The sequence below is a fragment of the Anser anser genome (genome assembly GCF_964211835.1).
Source record: "Anser anser genome assembly, chromosome: 3".
NCBI lineage: Eukaryota > Metazoa > Chordata > Aves > Anseriformes > Anatidae > Anser > Anser anser.
Genome location: NC_139722.1, coordinates 69,801,866 through 69,826,608, shown reverse-complemented (window position 1 = coordinate 69,826,608; position 24,743 = coordinate 69,801,866). Strand labels below are relative to the sequence as shown.

Here is a 24,743-nt window from a genome sequence, read left to right as displayed (position 1 = left end):
TGTGCTGCTGCTGCGCCCTGAGCGTGTCAGCTGGGTGGAAGGAGGCTGCCCTGGTGTTGTCTCCCTCTTGGTTTAAATCTCTGTTTCCTCCAGAGTCTGCAGGTCAGAGTGCAAGATTAAAATGCATTTCCAAAGTCCACTGTCTGCCCTGTACCCAGTGGATCTCAGACCTGTGAGGAATTATGTGGGGAATGTAGGAAAATAAGGGGATTGCTGCTAAAGTCCCCCCAGCCTCTTTCCAGGCTTCATTAGGGTGAGGTAAGAAAGGATTTGAGCAGAAAGTTTCTGCCTGCAGGCTGACTTTGTAGACATCCCCATTCCACTTTACCTGCTAGAGCTACATGGCACAGTACCTGTTTGATCTCAGCACCCCCAGAAAATATGGAAATGTGTTTGTTACAGTTTGTTACAGTATTACAAAAGTCTTCGATTTGTGACTTCTGTGAGTGTCCACAAGAGCTTTAGCTGGATTAGCACTGGGATCATTCTGGAGGTATGCCGAGTCAAATATTTTAGAATAAAATGTAGTGATTGTGGTAATCTCTGATCACTCAACTGCATATTTGAAACAGTATATTGAATGCCTTTTTTGCAGTAGTGGTTTCTGATGCTCAGCTTGGACAAAAGCATGAGCATTAGATATAGCATTCCTTCTTTTTGCTTCCTGACTATCCTACATGAGTTCCCTTCATTTATTCCTATAAAATCTTTAAACTTGCAGTTAACACAACTGTTTTACTGGTTTTAAAGACTTTTTTTTTTTTTGACACATTCTCCAAGTTATTTTCTTGGAATCTTGAATCTTGTGGTTTCTGTCATACACCAATTTCTGAGAACCATTAGTTCTCTCTATTTCTTAATGTTCAGTATAGTTTGAGTTACTGTTGTGTATCAGTTTCCAGAAATAGTTGATAATTGGAACCTTTTAAACCATGTTATTTCCCAAATATACAACTTTTGCTTAAAAGTTTGTTCATGTGTTTTACCCTCCTTTATACGATGCAAAAGAGTTTCTATTAAAAAAATCCCATATTTCCTTTGTCTAATTGTTTACTAGTTCAGTTAAATTGTTGCAAATTAAACTTCCTGTGGGTAGTTCAAGTGAAAAAATCTATGAATTATCATTGTGACATCTCTGACTACAGTCATTTAGATCCTTTAAATAAGCAAACCTATTAGCACTTAACAAGGAGCCTCAGTGCCGCAGCTCCACATATAAAATGTTATTCTTTTATGACTTATTTTCCCCCTATCTTTTATTCAGGTGCTAAATTCAAAGCTGTACTAGTTTAAAATTGCTTACAAAAATTGACAGGTAGATACACATCTATGCTCTTGTTAAAAGGAGATTTTGTTTAAATAAAACCTCTCTCAATGTACCTTATAATTCAACAGTAAATTAGGCTTTCTTGCTATGTTGCTTTTAACAAGAAATAATCATCTTTCCCTTAATGCTATTTGATTCAAAGCCAACATCTTTGCAAAACAGACATGTCCTTTATCTCCAGATAAAATAAAGTAATTGTACCATGCTTGGGGAAATTTTTCTTCAGCAGGAAAAAGCCCAGCCTAAGTGAGGAGAGCATATGGCCACCTTGGAAGGGATTTGTTACTCTGCTACTGCTATAATAAAAGATCAAACCATATTCACCTTGTTGTCAGTGTTAAAACTTTCACTGACTACAGTAGATGCCAAAATGTAAACATGGAATGTAAACAGTTTTTCTTAACAGTACAGAATATTTTACCCGTCTTACAAATTCTACTAGTTTACGAATGTATCTTTATTAAAAAACTCATTTCTACTTGAATGTCTCAAGTGGGCTTGTGCTTTAAGACAAAGTTCCTCTGAAGAGAATTTGATTTAAAAATTGAGTTAGAGGAGATGAAGCATTTTTAAGTCCTTGTCTAAGACTAGGGTTGCTTTGGGTAAACAAGCTGAATTTTGAACAGCCCCCTAGTAGGAAAATGCAGCCAAAGACCAAGTCTTTTGATGCTTGGCTGTGACCAAAGGGCACTTTGCCAAGGGAATGAAGAAGTCCGACCCTGCACAGCCCTCTTACAGTGCTGGAACACTCACTGCAAGGGGCGAGTTGTGCTCTTCAGGTCTGTAAGAAAGGCACTGAGCTTGCTCGAGCGTCATCAGCCTTGTGAACCTCCCTTCAAGTGGCACCAGCAGGGGATGTTTTCCCTGAGAGGGGCATACCTTTGAGAAATAAAGCGTTAGGTGTAATTAGCTGATCTGCTTGGTCAGGCTCAGTAGAGCCTCTTAATGGAAGAAGGGGTAGGACCAAGTGCTCCCAAGTCTGTCTCTGTTACGCTTTCAGCAGCTGAAGAGAAGGATGTTTGTCGGAGCAGAAACCCAGGTCTTTGGTTAAGTGGCAAGCATTCAATCAGTCTATTTGTTTAATGCCTTAGCTGGCAGTACTTCAGATTTGTTTGCATACCCATCTGTCCTGTATCTTTTTCCTTAATTTATGAGATCCAGAACTAGAGACTGTTGTGCTGCAGATTGGTAGGAATGGTCTGTATCCGTGGCCATGTCTTATAGCAGGCCTTGTCTGATTACCAGTTAGACACATCTCAAAAACATGTTCCTTCAGCCTTGTCTTGAAGCATGAATCACAGGGGGTCTCTCTTAGTGGTGGGCATCTGGTCCCAAAGTGGTGGTACCTGGTCTCCCACTGCTTCAGGTTTATACAGTTAGATCTAGATTGTTGCAAAGAGGAGTTCTGGCAGATTATTCAGGCCAGGGAGCTTAGTGTACATTCGTTCTGAAATCACATCCTTCCCTAGTTAATTACTACAATACACCCGGCTCAAATCAGGAACAAACATAAGTTAGTTTCTGGGTCATATATTCAGATCAATACAATTGATGGATAAGGTAAATACAGACCCAGTTTACAGTGGTGTGGAGGATCAGAATGAATTTTATTTACACCCTTATTACTCTGGGGGTCAGTTGCAGAGATTATCAGCAAAGGCATTTTATTGCTGTGTATTTAATTGTGGGGACTTCACTTGGTGATGTTCATAGGGAGTATAAAACAATGTTCAAAGGCCTAAATATTCCATCTCTTCTTGGAGTTCAGTGCTTGTTGCTTATGGTACTTTTTACAATAGGCCTCTCCCGCTTAGAAGTATTTTTCCTCTTCTCAAGTTCAAAGGTTCCCTATATATTTTAATAATGATAATACTGACACGAATGAGACAGTATCAATTTATTTTTCAAATTTAATTACAGTTCATATTTTGTGTCATTTAAGAACACAAGACTTACATGGACATCGTGCATCACTGTGTTTATTTCCTTGCTGCTGCACACACCTCTGGTCTTTGCCATTAGCTGACTGAACTCGAAAACTGATCCCATTTCAATACCTTGCTGTAAGGCTATTCCAGAACTTCATGCCATGGGTTAAAAATCCTCTCCTGCCTGCCTGCCTAAGCTTATTTAATAGTAGTCTATACCCATTTTTTCTTGTTCCATCTTCTTTTAGTAGTTCCAATGCTACATTTCCAGACCTGGAGTATAACACTCCTGTGGTTTAGAGACAGAAATCAGATTCATCCTCAGCTTTCCATTTACTGGTTAAAACAGCCATTCTATTCCTCTGAAAATCTTAAGAAACCTTCTGCAACTATATTACAGCTTCAAGTCCTCTTCACAATATTTTGTTCCTGACTTCTTTCTTCCAAAGTCTGTCTTTCCCACTTGACACTTCTTTTGGTTAAGATCCCTGACTAAATCTTGGGATTTTGAGGGTCAGCATGCTAACAACTACTTATATCCCACAAGTAAGGCACTCCATCTCCTTTAGCTTCCCATTAGTGACACGTTTAGTTCAGGATTGGATTAATTACTGGAATTCCTGTAGTGGCATATTAAGTAGCAGTCTGCCATCAATCAAGCAAAAAATCACACTGTCAGTTGCCCAGCACTTTAGGTCCAAAAATCCACAGCCTTTCTTTGTATGCATTTAATTACGTTCCTATACGTTGTATCTTTACACTGGAAAAGAGGATAGGAAGAGGAATTCTAAATTTAGGAAGCAATTCCTTAGAGAAGTAACTGAAAGAACTGGTTTGGAAAGCAAACACTTCAGTCTAGACTGAGGTTACTAGTGAGCTTTCTCAAGGATTGGTCTTAAGACCAATCGTTAATATTATCTTGTATCCTTTCATAAAACCAAGGATGTACAAGTGAAATTTCTTAATGACATAGAATACAAGGAGCCAATAACACAGAGAACTATCAGTGTGAGTAAAAAAAGTGGCCAACAGAAATGAGGTAAGATGTCATTGTACTCAATGTGAGTTTACTTTATTTGGAACTCATAGTAAGAATTTTTGTTACAAACAGGGAAAATTTATTACATGATTTGTAGGCTGTTTGTAAGTTTCCATGTGAAATGCTGGGAACAACACAAACATCATCCTAAAATCTATCCAGAGTGGAATTTCTGGTAGAGAAATAGCACTTCTACTATGAGATTTCACTTAGGATATCTAAGCCAAAATCATTTCAGATTTGCTCAAAAAGCAGGAAGCCTGATGACTGTTGTAGATGCACAACAGAACTGAATTGATGGGAATTTTGATAATGTGGTTAACAAGATAATAGACTGACTAGCAGGATGTCTGTTGTCCATCAAACGATAGAATACACAGAGATGTAAACAAGACATTTGTAGTATCATATAACGTGACCATACAGACAGAAATATGTCCAAACATAGATATTAAAGATACAAAGAGCATGCACTAAGCAGATGGTGCTGATAATGATTTTAGCTTAGCATATGGATAAGATTAACTGCTAAGAATGAATGGTAGACACATGGTAGAAAAGAATAAATAATAGATAAATTTATTAAAAAGAATATTTCCAGGAGAGCTTTGATTTTGTACATCAGTTCTCTCATTTCTAGGTTCTTCTCCTGCCTCATCCAGTATTCCCATTTTGAGTGCATGCAGATTTTTTTTTTTTGCTTACAAAACTTGAGTTTAGATAAGATGCTTCTCATATTTTAATTCTCACTAGTCACCTCACCTTTGCCCCAAGTTCAAGATTTTTGAAAATATATTCATTTTTTTGCTGCACTAATATTATGCTGAACCATCTTAGCCACACAGCAGCTGCTTTTCTTCTCTTCTGCTTACAAGGAAAAAAATCCATGCAAACAAACCTCATAAAATTTAACTCAGCTTGACCGTAGGTAATACTTCAAATTTTATACTTTCTAACTTACAAAGTTTTACTTTCTGTGCTAACTAATAATTTTCTTCCATTCCTAGTTGCCTATAGATATTTTATTTGATATTTTTATTCAACCATTTACATGTAAGATGAATTTTATATCTCTGATTTAAAGAAATGCCAAATCTCCCTGATTTCTGATCTCCAAGTTCTTCAATCTGAGTTCTCCAACTCATTTTTATTTAATTCCCCATTTTCCCCAAGTTAGAGACTTACTTTTCCTTAACTTGCCATTTAGTCAATTAAATTGAATGAACTGATAATCTCAGTGTAGAGATTTTTAAAAAACATTTTTTTAGAATGTCATCCCCTCTCACTGAAACCAAAGCTAAGATAGTCACCGCATCATGAAAAGAACAGGTTATTTGATAAAGGTATTCAGTGGTTCAGCTGGGAAGACTGGTTTCTAGTATTGTCATAGTATTTCCTCTTCAGTTTGTACCTAGCAAGCTGTGCTTCCACCATATACTTCATAACAATGACACAGTTGAGGCAACTCTCTCTTAAAGATGTGGTCTGATTCAAATATGACTTGTTTTAGCCATGCTACTTTTGTATTTCTTTGCAATCTACCACGACATGAATTATTCCCTAATTTTATTAATTCATTTCCTGAACATGTCAAAGCAGGTACTGCTATTGTTGCTGCACCCTGATTTTTCCCTCCATGTCATGTCTTTTTTTAAGTGAGAAACCTGAACAAAATTTTTCTGCTAAATCCCAGTTCTAGAGTGTTCTGTCCATTCTATAAAACTGATGGAGAGAAGATAGAGAAGCTTAAAAACGTAGTCCTTAGAACTTATACTGCAATTGATTACTCTAAAATATCCAGGGCTTCAAGGGAGCTGGACTCAACAATCCTTGCTGTTCATCCTTCTGTGTTTCAACATTTATGTACGTATTGATGGCTTATCATCTACCTGATGTTCCTCTCCTTGTGTTTCAAAATCAGATAGATTACATAAATTTCCTCCAGCCTTTGCTCCCATTTGACAAACCTCTTTTGTAAAGGTTTCAGTAGTTTGTGGACCAGTCCCACTATCTATGACTCAGAATGATTTCTGATGGTTTTGCAATAATAGTAGAAAAAGAGGTGACCAAGCAGGACATGGATTAGTTTAGGAGCCAAGGTTAGCCTCCTCCATCAGTGGCTGAATAAAAAGGTACAAAGCATTGAAAGTAGTTCCTGCTTTCTGAACTTTGATAAAACCTCATTAGAAGAAAGCAAACAGTGAGAGCACATAAGAACTCTTGGGTCCTGGAATTAAGTTTTTATTTGACTATTTCTAAGTTATTCTAGAATAGAATAGAAATAGTCTATTTCTATTTCCCAGGGCACTCAACTTTGTAAGCTTGAGAAATGGGTAGGGATGATCACTACAGCATGCTGATATGAACACAAGTAGTGTAGTTTGACCTGAAATTTTCACCAGGACAGTATTGCGATACCTACTTCAGTATAGTTTTCTGGTCAGATTCTGCCTTCTGATACACATGTACAACCTCAGCTGATTTAAGGGATTTTTTTGTTTTGTTTTCATAAAAATCTTTTTACCTATGTAGAAAATCCTCTTACATACGTGCCCATAGATAAAATTAAGACATGTTTCAGTCAGTGTTATTGTTAAATCTTAGTTTGGCAACGAGTATCTTGATTGTAGTAGAACAACCACTATACATAAGACGAATTTGGAGAGACCAGCTGCAGTATGCAAACCATCTTCCAGGCCCATAGGACCTTCAAGAAAAGCCTTCAGGAGAATTCATGCACTCAGAGCATGTTTTTCTGTCCTGTCTGTATCAATGGGCCTGAGAAAGAGCGTTCTGTCTGTGTAACCTTCCCCCTCTGGGTCACTTTTACAACACATGATTCAAGTCCACGTATATACAGCTTAAGACTACAAAGCAATTATGCATTGGCTAATACACATGGTGGACAGGTAGGGCTAATGAGTTACTACACTGAACAATGATACATTTATCATTCCTAATGAGACACCTTCTGAATTTCTCTACTGGCAAGACAGTCCTCAGACAAGTCAGAATGGGTTGCTGATTTGCTATCCAGCAGCTCCTTGTTTTTTCCCTTAGGGTTTAATACATTTTGGTTTCATCAGTTCTTCTCTCAAATCCTTCATCTGTCAGCGATCACTGTCTTAGCTTATGTCTGTGGAAGGTTTTTTACTTTTACATTTCCCTTTTTAGTCCTGCTGGTGCAGGGGGAGTGGGGCCAACCTGTCCTAACATACCTGTATTTACCAGCTTTCTGACGTGGTGCCCACCTTTTTCTTTGAGAAGCATGTGTTAAGGAATATGAAAAACAATTTATTTGGGCTAGAGAAAGGATTTTTGGATGCACCTGTGTGTTCAAATATGGATAAAGCATTTAGATCAGATTCAAGGGAATCTCCTTATTGTCTTCACTTCTTTGGTTCACATCTGATTCCCTGTTGTAATAAGCAAACTGGACTACTTCAGAATAAAAGTAAACCACAGATGTGCTCCCCCAAAGCACTTGGAGTGCTCCAGCTACTGATGGATGTTCAATTCATTAGAACAGCTTAGGCCTCCCGCAGAATAACAGCTCTAAAACATGTACAGCGTTGAACACCGGGTCCTTGGCAGAAGCTCTTTCTCTTGACATACCCACTTGTGTTGCATCACACTACTTGCTAGTGTAAACATAGCCTCTGTAATCCAGTGGTATTACCTTCACTGATTGTGGAGGAGGGACAGCAAAAAAGAGGGCGTGAAAGTTTCTGAAAGAGAAGGTGAAGAGAACCCTAGCAAAGAGCAAGTTCTAGGAGTTAATTGCTATTGAATAATGAATAATTTACTGGACTAAGTGTAAAACTCAAAGGGAATGCTAGGAAGAGCCATTTTCTTCCTTCTTTTCAGTTTGAATGTGCAAGATTCCCACAAAAATAATTTTTACATCTGGTCTCTGCTTCCCATTATCCCAGAGCCAGGTTCTTGCAGACTTGACTTAATGCAGGCATGAAATGCTAAAAGGAACAAACTTTCTGGGTAACTACTTTGTATGTAAAATGAAATTTATGTTGTTCGGGGTCCAGAATCACTCTTTAGATTCAACATATGAAACTGGGTATATTGCAGCCTCTCACACATGCTAAGCCACTTTTGTTAGTATTTCACTGCTGATTATAAGGTGGACAAAAAGATCAGCCTGGTCTCTAAGGCAACTGCATACTACTAAAACACAGAAGTAATTGCTGTTTGAATTTGCACTGCAGATTGCTGTGATTTTGGAATAACAGCCTAATTGCAACCGAAAAAGAACTGGAATACTTTTTCCTGACTCAGCCCTTTGTAGCAGATTGCTCAATACTATTGACTAGCAGAAATGCAAAATTTAAATGGCTTTAACTTCCATGTCATAGTTGCAAAAAATGTTATCCTTGCTGATTCTAGGAATGCAGGGGAGAAATAAGAAATTTCAGAGACAACAGAAGATTCATTTTATGGTATAAGAAAGCCAAAGGGACAGCTTTCAGTGAAATGAGGAACCATTTTGAGTTCTTAAATTAAAGACAAGAAACACGATATCCTGCATTTGATATGTTGTTATCCTAAGTATAGATGCCATTTCCCCTTATGCTGAAAGTATTGTGAAACCAAAGAACTTAACCACAAAGTCACATTTGCACAGAGCCTAGATTGTAATGCTTCTGCTATGAAACATAAATATAGGAAGAAGCTGACATTCAGCTCTTCAGAGGAAATTTTACATCTCAGTAGTTAGGCCCTCTCAACTTCAGTAATTTGACTGGTATTTTTTCTTACTAGACTGCATGGGGATGCACATACATGTTCACATTTGCTTACTGAGAAAAGTACCTTTTCACTACTGTTTCAGCTTGTACCCTACTTTTACAGGCACACCTGCAGACAGAAGTACAAAAGGCTGTAACTTCTTCCTAGATAGCACTTGGCTACAGCCAGCCAGGACCCTCCTGCCTCTTGGTATTTAAACAATGTGTTTGTTCAGTAGCTGGAGCTTGGGATCAATGAGTTGTGTCAACTGGAACCTCAGACTTTGGCTTTCCAGTAGCGTAGAAATGCAGTGTATGCCAATGCAGGCCAAAGTGCATTACAGTGGAGAATGCCAAAGATATAAACAGCTTTCTCCAACAAAAAAAATCCCTAACCAATTTTATTTTCTTGCAGAGGTTGATGAAGAGTGGCAAGGACTTGATGAAAATGTTGCCCATGTCCCCTTCTTTGCGGACCGCTACTCTGAGGCTGAAATGATTAAAAGGTCACAGGCCTTTTATGAACTTCTCAATAAGAGGAGGTCTGTCAGGTTTCTCAGTGATGAGCCGGTCCCCAGGGAGGTTATCGATAATGTCATCAGAACAGCAGGTGGGTACTGAGCAGTTCAAGGTCTGAAAGAAAAAGGCTTCAACATAGCTGCTCAACTGCTTAAAAGTGATATGGAAAAACCAAGGGAATTGGCGCTTGGATTATGGTCTTTCTAGACTCCACCTGGAGCCACAATAAGTAAGCACCCATTGATTGTTTGAAAATTACTCAGCTTGAACAACTGTATGTTGGGGACTAGTTTGGAGCATTTCCAATTCTTTTGTATTTTCAGTGCACCCAAAATGTAAAGAGAACATTTCAACAGCATGAAACAAAATCTTTTGTTTTAAGCTTTAGAAGATCTTTTTAAAACTAAAATTTAAATACAGTTCAGTGAAACATCTTTCAAATATAAACACTGAAGTCCTTTCTCTCAGAAGTGTCAAATCATGTGTACTTCACGTACTTTAAAATTTCATTCATCATGATATTGTCACGTGTTTGTTGTCGCTGTTTTTCCCCAGACGAATTGTCCCAGCTATGTGAAGCATTTTGGATGACATAAATGGTTAAGGATTATTATAGGAAAAAGGTTTTGGTCTGAGAACAAAACAACTTTTCCAGTCCTTTCAGCATCAGTGCCAGGCCCCTATTATATGACCGGAGTGTTATGCTGAGGATCCTGATTGAGGTTGCTTAAGGATCAGATATGAATTTTCATTTTTTTTGAGAACTTGTATTTCAAATCATTACTGTAATGTCCTCACCTAATCTCATTTCTGCTTTAATAACATTGACTTCAGCCAGTATTGGATTCGACCCTCATTATTTCTCTTATTCTGTGAACCAGTCACTGTTAGTATAGCGAAATATTCACAGGCTGCCTTACAGGAAAATTCAATAGCCTCTAGTAGGATTAATAATAAAGAGATTCTTAGCATTTGAGGTGCATTATTTTCCCTTTAAAAACTGTAAGCAGCTTTGTTACAGCACTGTAATGAGTCTCCATCTTCCTCTAATTAGCTGGGAGTCATTAAAACACTGAACATGTTTTGGCAAATGCAGCAAAGTGAACAAGCCTGGAGTGCAGACGAAGTACTTTGTAACCCTGAAAGCTTTGGGCTGTGCAGAGGAAAAGAAAAAAAAAAGCAAAAGAGAAATGTCATCAGTTCTTATCCAAAACAGAAGAGAGATGAGGTTCTTGATACAAACACATTTTAATATAAGAGATAGGTAGTTCAAGCTGCTTATTCAGTGCTTCTCAGGCTGAAATCAGTGCTTACATAAGCAAATATAATATGTATTCAAGACCTTCACATATTTTTAGAATGTTTATGAGGGTCTAGAGAGACCTGAACAATGTCCTTAGCCTATTTCTCTGTGAGCTAGTACAGATAACTGTGTTCTTCAGCTTCTGGCTTTCGTGTGTTAGGCAGTTAAAATATTCTCTGATAGTGTTGGTGTGTAATGATCAGGGCTGAATGAGCAAGTGCAGATTTAATATGTGCACACCTACGTGCACCAGCTGTCTTTGGGACAACAAATGCAGACCTGTGTGCTATATGGCAGATGTCCGCATTGTGCAGTTCCTCATCGTTGTCAGCCAGCAACAGATTCCTGCGGATGGTTCGTTAGCTGTGTTTCCCTGAAAGCCATTAGCTTTGCCCTTCAGCTAAAATCATTTCTCAGAGTTGGTGGCATATTCAGACGATGTGTTGCTTTGGGTATAATATTTGCATTAACATTACTGCATCGTCAAATTGCCTCATCATAAAGAACCACAAAGGAATTTTTACAAATCCCTAACGTTTCCTTCCTGTAAGATGGCTACCTGAAAGGACTAATCTGTCATTGATTGGGACTTCACATTCTTTGAGAAACAAATGTGTAGCCTGCCTGCCAAAACTTATCTCAGTCCTTTATTTCCCCAGCTCATCAGCTTGCTTTCCCATTGCTTTGATGGCCAGTCTGAAAGCCCACAAAGAAGAGCTGATATCTTTCACCGCACACCCTCACTCATCACCGTGCCAAGTGTTTTTTCATCATTGTTCTTGTACCAAGGTACTTCACCCAGTGGAGCGCACACTGAGCCCTGGACCTTTGTGGTGGTGCAGGATCCAGATGTAAAACATAGGATTCGGGAGATAGTAGAAGAAGAAGAAGAAATAAACTACAAAAAAAGGATGGGAGACAAATGGGTTAATGACCTGAAGAGACTAAGGTATGAAAAAATCAAGTGGCTAAGGGGTTTGAAATTGTGTTTTGGTCTAGAAAAGAATGTATTGAGAGGTTTTGATCATGCTTGTCTTTTTGAATTTCTTCCACATATTTTCAGGAAGAGGAAAAACCTCTGAAAACATTCAGCTCAGTTTAAAAAGAATCTTATTTTAAAAATCTTCTTTCAAGTCTGTGCTCCTTAAACTCTCCCCAGTTTTCTGGTGCTGCTTAGGAGGGCAGCTGTAAATATTTCCCACTTCCTGATTACAGAAAAAGAAGGAAGATGAGATCAGAGACTGTCCCAGCTGGTGAGTTGCCAGGGTCCCTATATTGTGGTCCTTTCGCTAATTCACATCTGGGAAGAAGAAACTCCTGTCTGAGGAAAGTTGGAGCTCCCACCCAGAAGGAGCTAACATTTTTTTTACTGTCTTTGTCTTAATTCTGGCTACCTTGCTCTATGGGTCAGGTGAAATGCAGCACCTGACAGATACACACAGATTACAAAACATAACAAAACAAAAAAAAACAAAACTCACACCACCTGTGTGCTTCAATTTTACCAGAGAAAGAATGAAATATGTGATTCAATATTCACCTCGCCCATCCATGTTGTATGGATTTGTCTTGATTCTCAAGATGGTGGGAATCTTACTGAAAGCACTACAGTCTAGGAAACTGAAGTGATGAAAGAGGCGCGTCTTGATTTCTCCTCGTATCCTTTTCTTCCTCTTTCCCTCCCACTTTTAAGATATTTCTAAGACTTATGATTGCAAAGAAAAATGTAAAAATATTGGTAAAGTCTTGGTGTCTGATCTGTAAAATTGCCTCCAGTAAAAAGTGATTACATATTCTCCATTTTGAGACTTTTCCAAGCATTTGGAACCATCTTTTTTTTTTTTTTTTAATATATATATAGCCTTTATTTCCAGAACTTTTGTCCTATTTCTTTCCTGTTGATTGTCAAACAATGAAACTCCCAAAGTTATTAAGAGTTTTGCAGCTGACTGTGGTAGCCCCAAGGCTAGATCCTATGCAAGTGTTGAATTATGCAGTATTTAATTTTTTGAAATGCCCTGCAAAGACTGCCTGACTTGCTTAGCTAAACACATTTGGAAGACATCTAGTAAGTCTTGGCTTGTCATATAAAGCATATGCACAACCTTTATAGAGTTAATTTACCCTATTTGTTTCATAATGTTATTATTTTTCAGGTGGTTTTGTGCTATGTAAACATATGCTATGCAAACTACTAAAATAAATTATTTTTTGTATTTTGAGTGAGAGCAGTACAAAAGAAACCTTTTTTTAAATTTAAATCTGACATCATTATTGTATATATTCTCACAGTAGAAAATTGGGAACAAAATAAATTCTAACAGGGCTGAAATATCCAAAAATAGAATAGCAATTTTTGCTGTGAGAACATATTCAGGTTTAGACATTAGACCAAGTAGTTTTGATATTTTCTGCCAGTAGTTTTCCCTGCAGTTACAAAAAAAAAGAAAAATGGCACTGATGGTAACAGGTAGAGCTGCAGGTTTGCAAAATTTCAGGAATTAAATCATCTCAAGGACAAATGCTCATGACGCCAGTTCAGAGATAAGAGGTCAAGACCTACCTCCTACTTTTATGCAATTCTACTCTTCAGAGGGAGCACATCAATTCCTCAGCGGAATGTGTTAAACCTCAGAACTCTATTCAAGCTTTTTGCAGAAATGTTTCTATTTAAGCTGATAATACTTAATCCCCATACAGAATATGTTTTAAATTTTAGCCTACTGCTATAATTGTCATGTAACTTTACTGCAACATTGCAAACGGTAAATGTGACTTACAGTAAAGTGAAAGGGTTGCAAAATAAATGTCTTTAACATTTTTCTTTTGCAGAACAAATTGGATCAAAGAGTACTTGGACACTGCTCCCTATCTGATCCTCATTTTCAAGCAGGTATATGGGAGGCTTCCAAATGGCAAAAAGAAGACCCACTACTACAATGAAATCAGTGTTTCTATTGCCTGTGGCATCTTGCTTGCTGCTCTGCAGGTACGTTGACAGCACTGGCACGCTGGGCTGGGAGTCAGTATACTGGTCTGGATTACGTACCAAAACTACTCTGCCCAAATGAGGAGGAAACCCATTTTAGATTTTAACATTATGAGTTCTTTGGATTGCTCCAATTCCTGGCAGTGTCTTAATTTTGAGGTTAAAAGTTATTCTGCATAGGTCCACGTCTGTGGTGACTCCTATCCTCAGTACTGCTTCTCAAGAGGAAAAATGTGATGCAGCTTACTTCCAGAGTTGTCACTGTTCTCCTGCCACAGTGTCAGTAGCTGCAGTTTGTGCTTTATGTTAGCAGGGACAGCAAGGGTCTGCAGGTTACCAAAGCATGGCTGTACAGTGCTGCACTAACACCATCTTTTCAGTAACCCCTAAAAAATGGCTTGAGTCCAAATCATTGTAGTTCGCAATACTGGAAAAATATCAGGGACATATTTTACAGAACAGGCTGTACTATTTCAATCAGGTTTTTGGAGGCATTTCTGAAAATGAACTGATTTCTAAAGCTCAGCATGCTTGATACCAACCAATTGGATTTTCTCAGTGGTTTCTCAGTGTTCCTCTCTGCTCAATGTATCTGATGCACTCACACAAGTGCTTAACTAGTGAAGTTATTCTGATTGTTAGCCTGGCCTGTCAGCATGGTAACAGCAAGCTGCCACCTCTTTTATTAGGCCAATTCCCTACCAGGAACTGCCATTTCTCCTGCATTCTGTTCTGAGTGACATTTCCCTGCCTGCACTGCTGTTCCTTAGGAAGTTCTTCAGGATGGGAAATCTGAGAGGTGGGCAGTGCAGATGCACATCCCTGGGGTACGGCTGTTCTGCAGCTGCACAGGGGACTTGAGAGCTGAGAGCAAAGAGGATGCACAAGGAATAGGGCAGAACCAGCACTGTGTCACTAGTACCTTAATCAGAAGCAGCAGGAGAGACAAGGCCCCATTTTCCCCTCAGCCGGCCCACCATCAGGTGAGACTTCTGAGGCTCCCTACCAACTGCTAGGCTCCTTAGTGCTGTCTCTTTCCCAGCTCTTAGAAGTTAATTGACAACATTAAAGGATACAGTGCCATGGACTCATAACGTTCAGCACCACCACTACCAGCTCTTCTCTTCAGAAGATCATAGATGTTAACATGAGAGGCACATTGCCTGAATAAATCTCCCTGGCTGCTTTTTATATCTCAAAGACTCCCCAGATGCTTTCATTACATACAGGAAGAGACTGAAATCCACAGGCACAACGCTCAGGAAGCACCTCAGCTGCACGGTCGTATTTTGGATAGTGTCAGCTCTTTCCTTTTTGTCAGATCATTTAGCTTTTAGCTTTTACCTAAGAGCATTTAGTGTGTTTTTGTTTGTGTGTGTGTGTGTGTGAGAGAGAGATTTTGTATGAAGGGAAGGAATGATGCATAGACTTATTCTGGGGTTCTGATATAAGCCAGGACATTGGCCATGGTGAGAGATATCAACAGACTCCTGGACGAATTCTGAGGCACGGCCTGTGCTCCCTATTCCTGTGAGGTACTACACTTGAGCAGGAACAAATGTTCACAAAGAGATCTTCCTGCCAACTATATGAGGGCAAGAACCAAAACATCTCTCTGTGTGAGCCAGATGATCCCCATGGGATGACACTCCGGTGATATCCCCACAACTGCTTCCCAGGTTCTTGTAGCCACGGGCCCACCATCATGCTGCACGCTCCAGGCAGGCTCCCGCTGTACAACACACAGATATGTCAGACAGAACAGGGCTATTTCCATTAGCCCATGCTATTGCTGCAGTGGAGAAATGCTGTACGCAAAACAGGCATCTTTCGTGGTACTATTGAGGCAATTAGTAAATCAGTTGTTCTAAAGCCTGCAGAAGAGCGTAATGAAACCAGTATTTCTGGGCTAGGCGATAAGAGAAATGTGCAGAGGTCTCACAGGAGTAATGGATGCAGACAGCCTCCCTCACAGCCTCATTCCCTTCCTGTCGGTCTCACTGCAGAACGCAGGCCTCTACACCGTGACCACCACTCCCCTCAACTGCGGCCCCCACCTCCGGGCGCTGCTCCGGCGCCCAGCGAACGAGAAGCTGCTCTTGCTGCTCCCCGTGGGCTATCCGAAGAGAGATGCCACCGTGCCTGTGCTGACCCGAAAGCCACTGGAAGACATCATGGTGGTCGTGTGAGCCCAGTGCCACGAAGAACGAGCACACCCTACTGCCAGATAGTAAGCAGCAGCCCGCTGACCTGGTTGCTGCTTTTCCTGTGTATCGATGCCCAGCTTTCATGCTCGTATGTCACTGCCGCTCTGGCTGTTTAGACCTGCATGTCTTTTAGTGCTAATAATCAGGGTGACTGCTTCTACTAATAGCAGCAAGCAGTCAAGCACCGTGTGCTTGACGGGTGCTATATTATCAGTGAACCTAGCCAGTTCTTCCAGTGGATACATACAGTAGCATTTAAATGACCTTCATCACTTGATTTTTCTTATGGATCGTAGGGACAAATCTTTCCTTGAACTGGAATGTGTCTTCTCCTTATGTTTTTGTCATTACCATTATACAGCTATTTTTACTTCAGAATTTTAATGGAGGTTGTATTTAAAGGTATAAAGAGGTATAATCAACTCGGTTGTCTTGCTATTGATCAGTGTGTACTATTTGAATGTTACTTCCACTTTACTGTGTTAGGTTTTGTGTAGGAGGAAGATATTTTTCCCATATACAGTAGTGTTTTCCCTACTTGATTGAGTTTAAAAGCCTTGTCTATACCAGACAGCAGTTTCTTAAACTACTGCTAGTACAAGCGCCTTCAGCTGTGTGAGATCTAGCATGAACAAGGCATCCAAATGATTTCCTTGTTGCCATTTATTTATACCTGTGGCAGGCACAGTTAGATCCCAGGGCAGCTCTCAGCCATGCCCTCTGTATTTGCTGCTTCCACTGGGAGAGGCCGAGAACCCTCTGATTATCCTTTTTGTATCTGAAACGAGACCCATGTAACACTCTGAAATTTAAACTGCTTTACAGACTCTAATGCATGAGGGGTGCTCCATGTCATATTATATCAGGCATATTTTTGTCTATTTTAAGGTCATTTCTCACAAAAACAACGCTCCTTACTAAAAGCCTTGTCCGTGGGCAAGGTTTGAACTGGCGCCGCTCAGAGTTACTGCACTGGAGGAATTTGCGTTGCTGATGCCTGTGTTGGCAGAGCCCTCTCGTGGGCTCCAGGCTTCTGCTGGCTATGTCTGTGTAGCCAGTTCTGTACCTACAACCCTCTTTTGTGAACAGCGTGGGATAAAAATGCTGGAAGAGAGTAGTCCTTTCCTGAAGCTGTTACACACGTTCACTCCCTGTTACACATACCTGCAGGCAAATCCAGCTAGATTAGCTTCATCCTTCCTTGTGGATTGCTCCAGTTAACTCACTTCACTTTATCTGAAATCATTTAACGTGATCTGTCGTCAGCTAAGCAAGTAGAGGTGATATTTTGCAGAAGTACCTTTTTTTTGTGTGTGTGTGTGGTGTCAATGTCTCTGTCACCCAATGAGAAAAAAAAAAAACTCTCTTTGGCAGATCATTTTGCTGGCAAGCATTGATATGCGTTCATCCATTTTAACAGTGCCATTTCCTCATTCTCTTCCATGTTCTCGATAGCATAATAATGGCAGGAACATTTTCTGATGCAGACCTAGCCTGAAATGAGCTTTTATAACTACAGTAAAATCAAAGAGAAGTTGTGTATCTACAGATTTGCTGCACTTCAGCCTAAATTCAATTGATTTCAACAAAACTAGAATCTGAAATGAGTCCTGTAGAAGAAGGCCTCACTGGGCTTAAAAGCTCGTCAAGGACACAGCAGCAGCACCAGTGAGAGAGCAGTGACCTGAACAGATAGTTGTAAGTGAAGGCTGATTGACTGCAGATCCCCAGGTATCAGGAGCACAACTTGCAGTTGGTATAAAAGTTTCCTTCTGTACAGACATTGCTCTGCCAAGCTCAGGCCCCATCATAAAGCAGTTTACATCTGCCGTAAGTATATATCAGCTTTTTTTTTTTCTTCTTCTTTTTTTTTTTTTTTTAATAGTTCAGTGCACCTATTGGTAGTGGACTGCTTCTGCCTGGCCTCAATCTGCAAAATAAACTGTTTATTCCACAACAGCACTCAGAGATGCTTTATCAAATGAATTCAGTTTAAAGCAGCATGAGTTTGTGTATCTAAGTCTATTTCTTACATATATAATGCTATTTTAGTATGGCTTTTTAATTAAGAAATGAAGAATCAAACCATATTAAAATACACCCCAAATTGCCACCATAACAAATATTGATATATACCAATATATCTATTTATTAATGGTGTTTTTCTTTTTCCCCATGTGTTGATTCTAGAAACTAATATACACATAGTAGCTGAAAAAAACAAACTCACACATCTATTGCATATGAAAGATTCTTGCCAGCAAAGCATTTCTGGTATCACAATATACATGTATAAAATATGCATTTTTTCATAATACCTATTCAAATGCAAATATCCCAGTAGCATTACAACTGCTGATGATACTGCAAAGTCTCTTCCAAATTATGTTAGTGCTGCTGTTGTGACAAGCCTCCTTGGAACTACCAATATTCTCTAATAAGTGTGCTGTCTTTAGTTAAAACCCAAATGAAATAAGAAGAAATTTTGCCTTTCCATGCAGAATGTTATTAAATAAAATTAAGGTTATCATTTAAATTGTTTTACACTTAACTAAGAATTTTTTCATTTGTTTGGATGAGCAAAAAAAGCAATTTTTTTTTTCCAGGAAGAGAACATTCTGGGAGGAATCAGTTGAGATTTAATTTTTACGTTCCTCCCCTTGTTAAGTTTTAAACCCAGATTAAAAGATACGAGAGGATTAGCAAAACAGGATGGAATTTTAGCATCTATTCTCACAATATTCTCTGGACTTGGTATACGTGCCTCTTTTAGAAAATGATGTGAACAGAACTCAGATGAGAACAGAGCCCTTTAGAAAACTTAGCTCAAAATACTGGTTTTATAGAATCACAGAATAACTGAAGTTGGAAGGGACTTCTGGAGTTCATCCTATCCAAACCTCTGCTCAAAGCAGGCCTACGCTCAAGGTCTTGTTCAGTCAAATCCTGAACATCTCTAAGGATGGAGAGTCCACGGCCTCTTTGGGCAACCTGTAAGTATTTGTTTACTTCCATGGTTAAAAATAAATAAATTAATAATAATAAAGAAGTCCTACTATCTAATGGGTATTTGCTATATTTCAGCTTGTGTCCATTGCCACTTGGTCTACTGCTGAGCACTTGCAGGAGAAGTCTGGCTTTGGCTTCTCTGCGTCTTCCAGTAAGGCAGCAATCAGACAGCAATTAGGTCTCCTCTGAGCCTTGTCTTCTCTAGACAACAAACACAGCCCTGGCCAGCTTGGTGGGCTTGCTCTAGCACGTCACTATCTTTCTTGTTCTGAACAGGCTAAAATTGGACACAGTACGCCAGATTTGGTGTCAAAAGTGCCAAGTAGAGAAGAAGGATCATTTCCCTGGATCTGCATGCTCTGCTTTTACTAACGCGGCCCAGGATGTGGTTGACCTTTGCTGCAAGGGCACACTGCTGACACACTCAGCTCGTTGTCCACCATGTACCCTGGGGTTCTTTTCTGAAGAGCTGCTCCACAGACAGCTGGCCCAGCCTGTACTGTGACACCGGGCTCTTCTATCCCAGATGCAGGATGTGTATTTACTGTTGATGAAATCCATGGGGATCCTATCAGCCTATTTTTGCAGACTGTTCAGCTCCTTCTGAATAGCATCCCTGCTCTCCCAAACCTGCGAAAGGTGCGCTCTGCCCTGTCATCTTTTGCCCTTGCTTTTCTTCAGGTTATGGTAACCCTACCCAAAAAAGAGCTTACAAGCTGAGTAAGCAGCATTTTGTTGGGGCAGGGGGTGTTCCTCTCTGGGAAAGGGGGAGGATGGAGCAAAGCATGGCCAGGGAGGGAGGACAGCTGTGCTCAGCAGCCCTTTGCCTTGAAGGCAGTGAGGGTGAAGTTACAGCATTCACAAGCTCAAGTGCAGGTCACTGGGGTTCCTTCTAGTTGGCTTGAGGAGGGAAGAACCAAGGAGGGTGGGAGAAACATCACCATGGAGCACCAGGTGCCTGTGTATGGCTTTCTATATCTGTGAGAGGACTGCTGGTAGCAGTGATAGTGTTCACAGATTCTGAGTGCCTGAGGGATGCTCAGAAAGGCATCACAATTGTTTCACAAGAAGGAAACTCCAGGGTGAGACAGGAAGAAGTGTTGTCCAAAACCAGGCTGTGCCTGAGCCTCCCTTTGGTGAGAGGGCAGTGTTGGCAGCCTTTTTGAGCTAAGTGACGTTCCCACCCTACTGGGGGGAATATATGGCTCAGCTTGTACTCTTGTGAGAGCAGATCTTTCTTCCTTAAACTGTGTGGACAAATCTGTATGCATTCAAGGACCCTGGTTGTCTGAAGTTTGCTGAACAAGTGGGCTTGAAATCAGGTGTTTGCGGTAGGTGGTGGATTGTATCACAACCCACATGATTAAAGCAATGGGTGTCACCTGTTGCTGGAGCTTGGAATCACAGAGAACTGCCTGTTTCCTCTTGCAGCGTGGATGGCTGAAGTGCCATTGGTTTCAGTTTGCCCTTGGATACTGAGCTATAAGCTATTGCCTGTCACAGGAGCAGCAGCATCCCTGCCTACTCCGTTGTCTTCCTTTCGTGCCAGGTGAGCCAGAATCCAACAGATAGCTGATCCTGCTAGAAAAAAAATGTTTTGTTTAAATTAATCTCACTGATTCAGAGTGCGAGCTCTGAGGACTCTGCTATGCTGGTATATGCCCATTTCTTCTGTAGCTTAGAACTCACCTATGTGATCAAGATTTTAACAAGCTAGCTGAGCTGTAGTAACCATCTAAGTGCACTGCTCTTAGCTTTTAAGGCTAAGTGGTGTTATCTTGCACCTGATGGAGATGACTGTGCCCAAGAACATCTGCTGGGTTTGAGCGGCTGCATGGGGTTGTATTAAGCTGGAGATAATCAGCTGTGTATCTGAGCACTTCTTACCATGTGAATTTATGCTAATACAATAAAAGCAAAGCAAGTTCTAGGTGTAAGTCGCCCAGAAAATGAAGTCTTAACTTGGTGCTGTGTATCCCAGATGAACAGAGGCATGCAAGCTGTAGCCTCAGACTGTGGTTTTGCTCACAGCCACAGCACTGCAGAGACCTTTAAACAAGTAGATGTGCAGTCAGCATCTAATTGATTTATTTCTCTAATTGCTACATAGATCTCATGGACTCTTGAAAAATGAGTCTTGAGGAGAGTGTTCAGCTCCCACTCCAAGGCAAGATCCTTAGTTCCTGAATGCTAGGTACTGATAGAACATGCATCCACAGCACTAATCCATTGCTCTGAGCAAAGCACTTGGAAGAAATAAAGCATAAAAGCTAATTCTGACAGCACATACAAATGCTGGGAATGTTTTTTTCCAGAAGGGCTCAGCCTTGGTTTCATGCAGCTGTTGCTGATCAGACAGACCTCCATAGACATCATTAGGAAGAGATTGGCTGCTGTATTACTTTAGGAGATTTCCACCCACCTGAGCTTACTCATCCACTCGGCTTTTGCAGAACAGGCATTGCAATCATGACTCATAACTCTCAAGGCATTTCATTATTTCTTTGGTTAATATGACCTATATAAGACATCCAAGAGAGCTGTAACCTGTTGAGTGTTTGCCTCATATGGATGGATCTCCCCTATGTCTGTGGAGTGTAAGTGATAAGGAGAACACTTAATGGTATGAAAGCTGGAGCTGGCCAACATGTTATTTCAAATCTAACACTGAAGAGAGTCATTGGAGCTCAAATCAGCAATGGAACAAGTTACCGGCTAAAAATTGTATCCTGTGATGGTGTGGGTGAAATCACTGTTAACCTTGGCTACAAAACTGGAGCTGCATTGAAATTCTGGTAGAAATGCAGACAACAAAAGTAGTCCAAGACCCAGGTAGCACAGTCTAAGACATGGGAAAACAATACTGATCAGCAAGATATGTGATGACCATAATCTTAAGCATCAGTTACCCAGTCCTTTGACACATAGCAGACGATGAGGAAGTGTTTGAGGCATTTATCAGAAGAGAGCTATGAGTTACTTGGAGTTATTTATGAGAGGCTGCCCTGAGCCCTCTCCTACCTGGTGGTAAGATCTTGTCACAAAGATCACTAGTGACTTGGCTTGAAAGGGAGAGACTGGAGTCACACAGTTTTTCCTGGAACATTACTATATTGGTGGAGTTGTCCAGAGGAACAGCTCTTGCAAATATCAGGTTCAAAGTATGTGTATTGAGAGTAGGGTAGACAAAAACACAGCTATGGAGAACCGCAAAAGTCATAATACAGGTGGGATTTAAATCTGGAGCAGATCTCAGGATCTGCTTTAACAGACTGACTTCTTTTCTGTTGGATATGCAGTGGGGACAGTGTTCTGTAAATTACTTGCTGCGTTTTAATGAAACTTTTTTATCATTGTTTTATTGTGCAAATGGTCCAAACATCACAAGGCTTTTAGTGTTTTCATACAATTCATTTAATTTGATCATGCGATAGCAATGATTCATGCACCTTGCAGAAGGCTGTCACAACCAATTCTCTGTGGGACCAAGGCAAAGGTACCAGTCTTTGGTAAAGAGAAATATGTTTCCCACGAGCTTACTGTAAACCACATGTACACAAAAGTAGTATTGTAAGGTGGAAGGGGTAATAAAAACTATTGGCATTGCCTTCCAGGGACAAATAGGTATGAGATGTGATGTAAGTCTCTTGCAGCAACTATTCTTGGTGATGTGAGGTAATCACAGTCAGTTGTTCTGACTTCTGTTTTTGTTTAGTCAGCACGCTCAATGTTCATCTGAGCCACTTCCCTCACATGGTGACCTAAAAGAATAGCTTTGGATAGACATAACTATGAATCAGTAGCCAGAGAAAAAAGGGAAAAAAATCCATTTTGTTAAACTTGCAAGAACCTGTGAGAATGCTTCCTCTGCAGTGGACTGAGAGGTCTTGCTGGAATCTCAAGGTCTAGCAAAAGTTGACCGTGCACAGTACCTGCTCACATGAAGTTAATGAGGGCCAAATGGCCTAAAGGCACAAGGCTTTATGTGGGGGAGAGGAATTTGGGGTAAGGGGTGCAAAAAGTTTTCGCACGGGTATTTTCAGCATCGTAGTGTTAATTAGTAATATTCTGTACTGGTGTGGTCAGCCCTTTTTCAATCTGAAGGTCTTAGGCCACTTTCCATAATAGTTTAACCTCTGTGCCCCAGTATACTTGTTCTTCAGGTTTTACACCTGAAGAAAAAAGAAACACAGGGAGACAAGTGGAAACTAGTAGGCAATGCAGAAGTATCCACATAAAGGGGTGAAAGAGCTGAGCAGAAAAAGAGCTTTCCCACACTGTCATAGTGGTGAGGGTTCTGGCCATTCTGTTTGCTCCTGTTGAAGAGTTGGGACGTGTTAAATTTAGAGCAGACATAATTTATGGAGATTATGGGGCTACTGAAAAATCTGTGTGACTCCTGAGATAGTGTGAAAGGGTACTATTGAGTGAAGACTTAGCTGCTGTCAAGTAGGACAGTTATGGCACCACACCTGTTTGGTACAGTGCCTTTTATTTCTCAGAGTGCTTTATAGGCTTAGTATGGTACTGTGCCTTATTCTCTAATCTTGGTTGTAATTTCTTTTGGATGGAAAATGGAGACAAGGCATGTATTGGGAGAAGAATCATTTTAAATCCAGTGAAGTATAAGTATTGGTCAAAACAAAAAGGTGGTATAGTCTATAAGCAGAGTATTGAACAGTTATATGTGGCTTTATAAATTTAAGTACTAAGTAATCAAGTATTTTGCATAGTTCTCTAAAATATTATAAGGTAGAAGATTCTCAGCTTTTTAGAGTGTATTGTCAATTAACTTTGGTAGTAACTGATTCTGCAAAGGAAAGAAAAGCAAACTTCAAAAGGAAGCATTGAAATATTTATAAATGCACTATCTCTTCAGAAATCAAAAGCCACTGGAGATACTGACTCATTTTCATTAACTGCGTTTTTTGAGAAAGCATGAAAAGAATTGTGATTATTTCCTTTTACTGCTTTGGAGACCAAAGCTACATATGCAAGTGTAATAACTTGAAAGAGATTTAGGATCTGTTTCATGCTGAACTGTATTTCAGCCTACCCTTGAAATGAGAAATTATATTTCCAAGCTGTCTGCTATGTTAGGAAGTCAGGCCTACAGCTGATCATCTGTATGTAGGATTCTAGACTGCATTTCAGCTTATGGGTATGCTATGAGTTGAATGGGGCTTGGTAGCTCATTTCTGTAGCTCAGTGTGATCCGAGAGACAAACCTGATGCACAAACCTCAAACAAGCTGTGTCTTGAACATCTTGCTTTGCTACAATAGCTACAATTTCTTTTCCCTTCCACCTGGTACACCTTGAGTGCCTTCATGTTGAATGAACAGCGGCAAAGTAACGGCTGCTTCTTGTTTATCCATTTTCTGGTGTGATCTACCTCAACCTCTTCTCTGCCCTTCATTTCACATCCATTTTATACTATATTTTTGATGTAGGTACTTTCTGAGCTTTGTGCATTTTGTTCCTTTCCTTTTCTCTATGTCAGTACAGCACCTGGACTCCATTCACGTACATAACAAAAAGCAATTTTTATTTCAAAGTTTGTCTTCCTCTCTACTGAATTTGCTATATCATTTGCTTATAATTAGACAATGAAACACAGAGTAGAAGTATGAATGAAGTAATAAACAAAGGTTACAGCAAGCTGCTGTTAACTGTTGTCT

General features: G+C 40.0%; 1 protein-coding gene across 3 annotated transcripts in view; it reads left to right on the top strand.

Moving 5' to 3' along the window:
• IYD (iodotyrosine deiodinase) overlaps positions 1 to 16,476 on the top strand; it is a 62,290-nt gene extending 45,814 nt beyond the window's left edge. For all 3 annotated transcript variants that reach the window (XM_083828440.1, XM_083828438.1, XM_083828439.1), the window contains 4 exons: positions 9,452 to 9,646; positions 11,648 to 11,807; positions 13,691 to 13,847; positions 15,854 to 16,476. In XM_083828440.1, the coding sequence (XP_083684566.1) occupies positions 9,452 to 9,646; positions 11,648 to 11,807; positions 13,691 to 13,847; positions 15,854 to 16,036 (695 nt within the window). In that variant the 3' untranslated portion in view covers positions 16,037 to 16,476. The remainder of the gene's footprint in view (positions 1 to 9,451; positions 9,647 to 11,647; positions 11,808 to 13,690; positions 13,848 to 15,853) is intronic.
• The last annotated feature ends 8,267 nt before the right edge of the window (positions 16,477 to 24,743 follow it).